At 27.9% G+C, this 11875-nt stretch overlaps 1 protein-coding gene across 1 annotated transcript; it reads left to right on the top strand.

Annotated features, from left to right (window-relative positions):
• Positions 1-9404: 9404 nt before the first annotated feature.
• On the top strand, positions 9405-11583 carry LOC119663656 (the record flags this gene model as incomplete). Its single annotated transcript, XM_038073265.1, has 3 exons — positions 9405-9911; positions 10071-10757; positions 10803-11583. Coding segments are annotated over exons 1-3 (1975 nt in total), but the record flags the coding sequence as incomplete, so codon positions are not given.
• Between the last annotated feature and the right edge of the window lie 292 nt (positions 11584-11875).

Here is an 11875-nt window from a genome sequence, read left to right on the forward strand (position 1 = left end):
AACACTCAACAACAACAAATTGAATATCAAGAGGAAACCAAAATACAAGAGGAATAGTGAAGCTGCTGGCTTATTTCCTATTGCTTTATTTTATAACAGTTTTCAAAAATTGAGTGTGTAGTGACACAATAATAAAAGGTGTTAAGCTGAAAATAATGTAACTTAAATAAACTACATACATATGTATATATGTATGTATATGCCTACAACATAACAGAAATGAATGACAAATTTCTCCTTTTTCGTAAATATGTTCATTAATAATTATTTCTAATATTAATATTAATTAAAAGAAAAGCACAAAGACATTTACGGAAGCGCACCAAACAAAACAAGTTTATTAGACTCTCAAATAATTTATATAATATAAAAAAAATTATAAATCAAATCTAAAAAATTAAAAAGTCATGATATATGAATATGTATAAATGTAATTTTTTTATTTATTTTAAGGGAAAAGATTACACCCTCTCAGCCGCCCAACTTGATACATGCCTGATGCTAACAATATCAACAAGAAAGTTTCAAGTTTTATGGTAAACAAAGGCGATGTTTGGTTTCGACTTACGCTTTGCTATTGTTATATACGTATGTGTATATGAATGTGTATGTGTATCAAAATACTGAATTTATTTTTTTGTATTGACAGTTTGTTTATATTTTGATTTAATATTCGTCATTTCATTTTATTATTGTTATTTTAAAAACTCTCTCATCTTTTCTACTATTTTGCACTCATTAATTTTATTAGTTTTTTTTATGCGTTTTGTGGTGAGTTCGCCATAGTTCTTTACTATTTTGTAATGCAGAATTGAGTGATTAATGATAAGAAAGTAACTGAAGTATAGTTGCAGCAAATACTATTCAATACGTATTGGTTGCAATAACAACACGTGAAAATGTATTATAATAAAATCTTTTCAAAATTATTAGAATTAATCAAAACAAATTAAAATTGAGTTAAATTTTATAATCATAATAATAATTCGTGTATAAAGTGAACAAAAGCAATTTTAATAATAATAAACAGATGAAATAACATAAATACATATATACATTTTTACATATTATTTATAATAAAAGAAGACAAACATACACATATATATCATACTTATAAATACATGAATTTGTATGCTTTAAAGCAGATTAGAATATTGAAATATAATCGTAAGTAATAGTTTAAACCTAAAAAAATTATTTTAAATTCGCTATTATGAATACTAATTTGTAACAAATATTATTATAAAGCGTATTATACGGCGTGATAAGGGTACAAGGGATAAAAAGGGATAAAAGAGACAAGGGAGAAAAAAAAGCTCTTAAATGAATGTTTTCTTCCTATTTTGATTCACTTTTTTGATTTACTATTTTTACCCACCACTCAGTAAACATGTTTGTTTGCGAGAATAATATTGTATATGCGTGGTTGTTAGCGGATCCAGAAAATGAAATGATCCGTTTAAAACACATATGTTCATGCGGCGAACCAATTGCTTTGCTCTATAAGAGTGTTTACTAACATTGCAGTGGTCCATGAGATTTGTAGTCTTATAATATTAACTTTTATTTTTTTTTTTATATATTTTTTTAAATTTTTTTTTTATTTTTTATTTTTTTTTTATTTTATATTTTTATTTTATAGATTTAACTAACTAAAACTTATAAAAAAATTTAAAAATGTTAATTATAATAAAAGTTTTTTATGTGAATATCAATAATATTTTTTATAATATAATTTGTTTAAATATTACTCGTTACAATGTAGAAACTAAAAGTAAAATAGTTAACAGAAAATTTTAAATTATATTTATAATATAATTTTTATAAATATTACTCGCTACAATGTAAAAAACTAAAAAATTAATAATTTACCTAAAATTAAAAATTAAGATATATAATCATAAGCTTTATATGGAGTAATTAAATATATAATGTTGTTACTTTTCGAATATAAAAGTTGGTTATGATAAATCAATTATATATTAATATTTATTTTAATTATAATTGAATTTTTTGTAGACCTTATATCTGTTTTGGATTTTATCATTATCACTGCACTTTGGTTTTAGCTGCTTGTATACAATTTTTTATTATTACTGGACCTCAAGTACCAGTATTTGTCTCAAGTAGGGTTGAAACTGCTCAGCACTACGATATCGGTGCTAATAGGTGGCAATGTATTAAAAAGACATGCTATTAAACTAATTCTATCCTATAATGGCTTTAATCGAAGTTGTAGCTGTGCAAATAAGTACAAGACTGTAGTCCACTGTAGTGGGAGTGTCTGTCATTGGCTAGGAGAAGTTTCAAAATCTTTGAGGCACCTTTTATTACCAACCTGGCAGAGCTGACACCCTGGAAAATTAAGGAATTGTTCAAGTTTATTGACTTGTAGATTCACTTTAATGGGAAAGTCGTTAAAAAATGTTCATGTGCATGGGCATACGCACTGCTACAACACAGGGAATTGTGTAATAGCAAGGCCATTACAAAATTTAATGGCTATTATTTTTTTCATAAGCGTATCAAGTAATTTTTTGCCGGTATACTGAAGTCATATCTAAAATGCAGAATTCGAAAACAAATTAACTTCTATCGCATGATGAGTTATTTATTTATTTATTTAAAATACACAAATATCTGCTTTCAGTTTTATTTGTTTATAAATTTAGGCAAATTATAGCAACACTTTTTTGATAACCAATCGAAAAAAATAAATAAATGGGATCTCATTTATAGATTAAATTTGTTCTCAAATTAACACAAAAGGTGTGAAAATATTTTTATTCAAAAAATTGCGGTACGTTTATAATAATGAACTATTTTAAATGTAGTGTAATACTTTTACTTTTTAATAAAAATATTGCCACGCCTATTTTAAAATTACCATTGTTATTAAAATCGAAATGATAATTCGATCATTTCTATACATATGTATGTCTTATACATACGTATTATATATGATTTAAAATTTTTTTTGTTTATGGTTATAGTTTAATAAAAAACTTTTAGTTAATGCAAAGAAGTTCTTTTTAAGCTTTTAGTCTTCATTCACTTAAGTTTTAACTGACAATAAATGCGTTAAAATATATAATTGCCGACCCGATCGATATAGGTCATGTGCTGAAATAAAACGATACATTTTATTTAGGTCGGTTGTGTCTCCCTCAAAATATCAAGTTTTTGATTTATGGTTTAACTCCGATTTAAAGCCAATTATATACATTAATATAAATATTATGTAGGCTCTAGTTTTAATATTTTTAACGTACTTATTTAAATAATTATTATAGCATAATTTACTATAATTATTACTATAAACTTTACTATCAATCACAATTGATTAAATGATATTATTCAAACCAGCTGAATGTATTTTAAAATAATTGAACTTGTGATTTCCTCAATTCAAAGTTGTTTATATTTTATTTGTTTACATATATTATGTATATATATATAATCAGAAATAAAATGTATCCTTTTTTTTTATCGCATGATCTAACATTTTGATTATATGTAAATACTTTATTTTTATATTAATTAATATTTAAATAAAATGCTTATTTAAAATTAATTGATTAAGATTTCGTTACCTTATACGGCATATTTTTTGTGTGTTAATAATGAGATAAACAAACTACAGGTTATTGATATTGAAGACGTTCAACTTAATTTAAAGCTTGTTAATTGAAACTAATTAATTTCAAATTAAATATATTTTTTTAATGATATATTAAAACATTTTTATCTGTGCTTTTTTCCATTTGTAATTTAGCACATTATTATTGGCAGCAAAAATACATATATATATTATAATTGTATTTTTTTAAATAAATTTATATTAAAAAAAATACAACAATTGAATATCTTTTTATCTATAATATTAAGCATATAATTATCAATTAATATATCAAAAAAACATAAACCCTAAAATATATCAAAAAAATAAACCTTTAATGAAATATGTCACTAGCATATAAAAAATATAATACCCACAAGTTCATTAATCAATCAGTCATATTAATATCAAATTAATTTAATTATTTTTATATAAATTTTTATATATATTATGAATAATAATGATAATTTACAACAATATAACATATATACTCAATTATATGTATATTTTTCAACGTCGAAGACTTTTTGGTGTTAACTAAGTAGGTAATTGAGAGATAAAACTCTTTCTCAATAAACAAAAATTAAGGTTCTTCAAGACTCTTACCAAGCCTGTAAGATGTTAGAAGCATTCGAGAAAAAAATTCTTCGGCAGATCTATGGTCCCTTACGCGTTAGCCATAAGTATCGTATTAGATAGAACGATAAGCTGTTTAAGCTATACTGTGACATTAACATACTTAAGCACATAAAAATTCAGCGGCTTCGCTGTTTTGGTCATGTCGTGCAAATGGAAGAAACTGCTCCGGCTAGAAAGGAGTTTAGTACCCGCAGTTGGAAAACACGATAAAAGACCTCCGCATATTCAGTGGAAGGACCATGGAACTAACCACTTTGGGGCTCCCGGTACTATCAACTGGCGACAGCAAGACACTAATCGGGCTGGCTTTCGGAGGCTACTGGATTATATTCTACTACTATAGTTGAAAGGTATGCTGAATATCTGATATCAGTAACAATCAGATATATCTCATGCTTTTGTTATCTTTCTGTTTTCTGATAGTCAAGTACATCAAAAAAATTTTCACTGTGCTTTTCCGAGTACCTTTCTATTGATCCCTTTAATACACATGACTTAAATATTATTAACGATTTTACAAATTTACACAACAAATTGAAACATTTGGAAATAAATTGAACTCCAACTTAATCCAGTATAGCCTAGTAACTCTTTAATACTGAAATTAAAAATTACAATACCGAAATGAACTATACACATACAAATCCGCATAGATAAGATCAGATAGATACGACTTGTAGTAAATCCACTCCATATAAAGCAAAATAATATATTACTCTGAAGTCATACCAACCTCAACATTTTTTATAAACTCCATAAATTGTTTTCAATTTTTTTGCCCCATGCTTTTTTCTAGGAAATCGTCTGTTAACAGATGTAATTTTATATTTACAGTAAGTTAAATATAATAAATTAAATTGAAACAATTAAATATTAAACCAAAAAAAATACATTTTTTTAAAGAAATATTATTTTTCTTTATTTACTCGTACGTTAAAATTTATTTCCATATGCGAAAATGATGTCATAAATAAAATTAAAGTAAAAAAAATACTATTACAGTTTTGTGAAAATAATTAAATAATTAAATATATATAATAAGTTCGATTGGAAAATTTTTTTTATGTATTGTTCATAAAACAAAAAATTTATTTCATTTATTGCAGATTCAACTTTTGACTGCAACAAATTTTATTTAACCACAACAACAGTAATAATGGACACAATAACAAGGCGATGTTGTCATCGAGGCATCAGCAAGGATTTATGAATCAGGATTTGTGTAATTACAAAATAAATCCAATATCGTGGTTGACAGTAAAAGTTCAACATGGCCATAAATTAATTCATTTAGTGTAAGAAGCAAAACAATACACGAAACAAGTACTGAAGTTATAAAAAGTAAAAGATACAATAGTGAACAGATACTCGTATGTAGATGCAATAAATAAATTGACAGCTACATTTGTAGTAATTGGCAATGCGATTTGATTTACAGTAGAAGAAAACCAGACAGAAAAAATATCATGAAAAAATATTAAAAGATTGCAGTCAGGCACTTACTGCATTCTAGTTAATATTAGTTTCAATTAAAATATATAAAATTTAAAACATAACTGTTTTTCTTTAAAATATATTTTGTGATCTATATTTTTTTACACAATCTTATCTAATGACGTTATAGTATTACACTTAAATTATATTTTATCACATTTAACTACCTCATTAGCTTATCTAAGATTTGTTGCTTCCACAAAACCAGCTTCAATTCACATATTATTGTTTCAGGCATATAGAGCTCAGAACCGGTCTGCGAAGAAACAAGTTACCATAAGTATTCTTGAGAAAAAGTATTCTTCATAACTTGCCTAATCGTCAGTACAGATCTGATAGCACATAACAATATCATCTACTCCATTTTAAATCTGGAGAGAATAGATTCTTCTATTTCCTGTGTTCCTTGTCTTCAGACAAGGAACCATGTCCCGTAGTTTATCTTTTGAATTACTTTAAATTGACTAATTATCTTTTGACATTTTTCTTCCTGTTAACTGGCACTTTACTTATTTGACCATTTCCCTATATGAGCTAATTTTAATGCAGAATATTTCCAAATGTTAAACGTGGAGTTCTACTACTATAAACTGAATTTATTATAACATTTCATATGTAGTAAGGCGTTATGAATTACTTAATTATTGGAAAAAAAATATTAAGGGTTTCATGGATATAAATAACAGTTACAGTGAGCTTAATATGTATGGAATATATAGGATTCTCTCTTTCTTGGTCTTGATTTTGGAACACTGTTTCAGTGATATATGTATCGCAAAACTTCAGAGTTTATTTTAAGAACTACAAAATACATAACTTTGGATTATTAAAAATCCATTTTTTTGGTTTTTTTTTATTTATATTTTTTATTTTTAATTTGTTGTTCTTTAACATCTTTATTTATTTATTTTTTATGCCTTCATAAAGTTTAACATAATTAATTAAGTACGGCTTTAGGTCAGTTGGTCAAGGTGCGCTGACTCTGAGCTTCAAATCTGAGTTTGGTTCCTGGTACTTGCAGTCTCAAAAAACTATTTTATAAAAAAATTATATATTTTGTAAAAGTTTTTATAAAGAGATTTTTTTCGAAAATTAGTGACTACAACAACAAAAATTCATTATTATATTATTTTAATTAATTGAATTTTTGGCTGACCATACAGCTGTTTCGAGTATTGCCAAATACCCAAATACTAATCAGTGGTCTTGGTATTTAATTATTCGTAAATAATTATTTTTGAGACTGCAAGTACCAGGAACTCGTGTCCTGCCAAATCTGAAGCTCAGAATCGGCGCACCTTAACCAACTGATCCAAAACCGTACTCTTGACTTTTTATGTTCGCATATTTTTCTGGAGTTTTGTTACTTTTGCTATGAAAGTTTCTATTAATAATTTTACTTGCTCAAGGAGAGTCGAAATATATAATATAATAATAAATATTAAAGAAACATTGAATTATTTAACAAAAACTGACCTATAGCCAGATTATAAAAATATATAAAAACCATTATAAAAAAACAGGTCGATAAATAAATTCAAAAAAATTTAGAATTTATTAGTTTTGTTAAGATGTCTTTAAGAAATACGTAATCAAAATTATTTCTGGTCAATTGATAACAAAAATCACATCCAACTTTTTTTTATTCTTCTTTAAAAATATTTTTTATTTAATTACTTAAAAATTGCCAATTCTAATTTTTCTTTACAGAGTTCTTGTATCATCCTCTATATTCATTATGTCAGTTCGTGAACTATTGGAGAATTTAACGTCATTCTTTATTATTTTGTTTCTCACCCTTTACTAGGAAGCCATTAAGCAATTTATTAAACAATAAATTGACTAATAATATTATTTATATGTTGTTACCCATTCTTCCACTTTATATGTCTGGACATGAAATAGTATAGTTTATTTATCTTACATTAACTGATATGGTGTTATTACAAAAATTCTAATCAGATTATTCTTATTTTATAACAAAAAGCATAGATCATGAAAAATATTAGTTTTACATTAACTGCATATCTCAGGTGTTAATACAAAAATTTTACCTAGATTATTCTTAACTAAAGCTAAAAGTCATATGTAGATCATGAAAGAGAAAAATCTCACATTAAGTAAAAGTGTCAGGTGTTAACATTATTTTCAATTCATAATACTAATATCTTAATTCACACTATAAAAGCTTAAGTTATTTAAATTTAAATATCTCAACAATTTATTTTGTTTCTCACCCTTTTCCATGACATTGAAACTGCGATAAGAAAATCTTAATTTACAATACCCAAATGCAAGTGCATCGTATCTCATAATGGAATAAAACATCAACAAAACATCATCAACAGATTGTTCTCGGGAGAAATAAATAATAATAATAAAAGTGAAAACAAAATTAAATTAATAAATTTATTCAAAGTGACGTAATTATACAATTGAACGTGCCGCTGGCAGTGACGTGCCGGTGTAGAGATAATGTTGATGACAACACGGCTTCTGTATTCGTAAGTAATGTCATTCACAGCAGACGGCGGTAAACGCTGTAAATACTCGTAATAAAGCAAAATAAGATAAATTGCTGTCAACAGATACATGCACGGTTCCCGCTGCAGATGCGAAAATTATCATAAAAAAAAATATTATATTTCAAAGAGCAAACATACGAGTATAAAAGTTGTAAATGAAAAAAAGCCTAGAACGCGCTAATCAAGCTGATAATGATCTTCACTTTCAGTACAGCGGCCCATACAGCCACCGCCTAATTGAAATCAAACTTAATTTAGCTGTGCTGAGTAAAGTAACTCTCAGCGTTTTGTCGATTTTATCTCAGTGTCGGCTAACATCTAGTATTCCGTGCAGCAGCGCTATGTGAAATATTCCCAGTGGGAGTAATTTACCTAATGAGTTTTCACACATGCTCGTTAGATTATGACTGGTAAGAGTAATTCAGATATCTGCGATGCCAAGCGATCCATTATGATCGTTCCGCCTTAGCTTATCAGTTACATTTTTGTTGTGCGGTCGTGCGGTTCGCAGTTGTCTCTGGCATACGGTAAAGCAGTTATATTTTAATACCTTTTTTTATTCTTTCAAAGAAAATTTGTCGGTTATATGCCTTGAAATATAATTTGTATCTTAATCCAGATTCATTAAGTTTCTTATTGCAAGTGTAATAAAATGCAATAAAGCGCATTAAAAATTTGCAAGTGAGTGCATGATAGGATCTGCAGTGATTCGTTAAATGACTTTAAATGATAACAAAGTCTTTTGAATTGTAAATTAAGCTTTGTGTGAAACTGTGATAAAATAAAGTTTTATAAAATAATTTAAATAAAAATTTTTACTGTTTTTATATGTCAAGAGTGTGGATTAGTATATTTGTTATTAATTTTTTTTCATATCAAATAAAAGAATTTTATTAACGAATTAACTTAACTTAATGGAAAATTTTTTGCCTCACTAGAAAGTCGTAAAATTTTATTAGTGTGGCAACGCTAAATTAAAAGTGACAGATAGTTTTTGACATACAGTATGAAACGAGTTAGTTATAGTTAAGCATTGTACGAGAAGAGTAAGAAATTGAAACGTGTTAAAAATAAAGGAAAAACTATTGCTTAAAATATCAGAAGTGGGATTACTCAACATTAATAAAATGTCTGACATCAAAAAACTTCAGCTTTATACTTCAGTTGAATTAAAAGCTTGGTTGGAGGAGCTTGGATGTAAAACAAGTGGTAATAAAAACGAATTAATTCGCCGATTAATTCAAATACCTGAGGAACGCCGTGGTGTTTTTCTAGGAAAAACGACTAAAATATTAAATGATGTGACGCTTACGGAACATGTTGGCGCCGACGCCGATGCATGCGCAAGCAACAACAATAGTAACTCTGAAGAAGATGACAATCATATTCTTGAGGAACAACAAATTATACAAACACATAAAAAGAAGAATCAAATGAGTGAAATTGTAAGTCAGAAACAAATGATAACAGAACAAATGACAGCGAATATGAGTCGAATGAGTATTATGAACACAAATATTGAGCGAGAAGAAAATAATAACAGTGTCTCTGCTGCACAAGTCAATTCGTTAAAGGAGAACGAAAATGAACTCTTGAAATGGGAGCTCAAACTGTTAAGACGAGAGCTAAACATAGTAAGACGAGAAAAAGAAATTTTAATGAGAGAAAATAAAACATTAAAAAAAGAAAGCCAACAGAATGAAAAAAAAGATTATGCGTTAAATAATAAAGTTAATTTTTCAACTATAAAAGAATTGCTGTCCGAATTTTCTGGAACTGGTGATAATTTTCAGCTTTGGGAAGCACAATTACAAAGTATCCGAACGGCTTATAATCTGGATGATAATAATACTAGAGCACTGATTTCTAACAAACTCAATGGAAAGGCGTTAAAGTGGCTACATACAAGAAACGATTTAATGACTGTACCAATTGAAACCCTAATAAACGATATGGGGAAACTGTTTGAAGACCGCTCAACTAAACTGCAGCTGAAACGTATATTTGAAGCCAGAAGGTGGCAAACAAATGAGACTTTTGAAGAATATTTTTACGATAAGACCATTCTCGCGGGTAAGTTGTGCATTGAAGAAACTGAGCTGCTGGAGTACATTGTGGAGGGGATTCCAGACTATGGTTTATGTTCACAAGCTAAATTACAATGTTTCCGTGACAAGTACCAACTGTTGGAAGCGTTCCACAAAATAAGTCTTCCAAAACCAGCAACACCAAAACAATCATTGACTGTTCGCCAGAACACTTCGAATGAAAAATCAACCTCAGCCGATTTTGTGGTTTCTGCATCGACTCGTTGCTATAATTGCAACTCTCTTGGGCATGTTGCAGCTGAATGCCGCAAACCAAAGCGGGAGCCGAGGGCGTGTTACGTTTGTGCGCAAATGGGACATCGAGCAGCTGACTGCTTAATGAGGAAAACGCAAGTTCATTATGCCGACGCTGTTGAGGGTGATAACGAATACGTAAGAAATATAAAATTTAGTTTTAATTATTCAAATATTGATCAGTCACTTTATTTAGAATCATTAATTGACACTGGTAGTCCAATCAGTTTTATACGCCAACAGTTCGTGCCACTTGTTAAGTTAATAAATCAAGAAAAATGTAAAATTTTAAATTTTTGTGGTATAAACAAAAGTCATTTACAAATACTTGGACAAATAGTATGCACAGTTTTATATGATAATAAAAAAATAAATCTTAAATTATTCATAGTAGCTAATGAAACTATGAGTTACCCAGTTCTATTAGGAAGAGATTTTTTAAAGAAAGCTAAATTAAAATTAGTAATACAACATGATCCAACTGAACAGTTAATTAATTTTAATCAAAAGAATAAAGATTGTGATGAAAATACTATTAACGATTTAATGAATATTGAATACCATGAACCAATTCATGAGATTAGTGTTAATAATAGTGATGTTGACTACAATACTAGAAAGAAATTTAATATGTTGTATGAAGATTATGTAAACCGCAAACGTCCAGATGAACCTGAGATAAAGTGCGAAATGAAATTAATTTTAAATGATGATAAACCCTTCCAATACCATCCACGTAGGCTATCATATCACGAAAAGCAACAAGTAGAGTCAATTATTGACGAGTTAATGAGAAAAAAAGTTGTGAGGCCTAGTAATTCAGAGTATGCATCTCCTATTGTTCTGATTAAAAAGAAAACAGGTGATACCCGATTATGCGTAGATTTCAGAACTTTGAACAAAGTCACATTGAAAGATAACTATCCACTACCATTAATCGACGATTTACTTGATCGACTGGCGGGTAAAACTTTATTTTCATTGTTAGATTTAAAGAGTGCTTTTTATCACGTGCACATGAGTGAGGATTCTATTAAATATACTGCTTTCGTAACTCCATTAGGACAGTTTGAATTTTTAAAAATGCCTTTCGGGTTAAGAAATGCACCTTCGGTTTTCCAACGTTTTGTGAACCAAGTTTTTGACGATTTGATCAGATCAGGAAAAATAGCGATATATTTAGATGATATAATGATCGCCACGAAATCTGCTGACGAACATTTACAAATTTTAACAGAAGTGTTCGACAGACTAGT

This window comes from Teleopsis dalmanni, unplaced genomic scaffold (genome assembly GCF_002237135.1).
Source record: "Teleopsis dalmanni isolate 2A unplaced genomic scaffold, ASM223713v2 unscaffolded_contig_0707, whole genome shotgun sequence".
Lineage (NCBI taxonomy): Eukaryota > Metazoa > Arthropoda > Insecta > Diptera > Diopsidae > Teleopsis > Teleopsis dalmanni.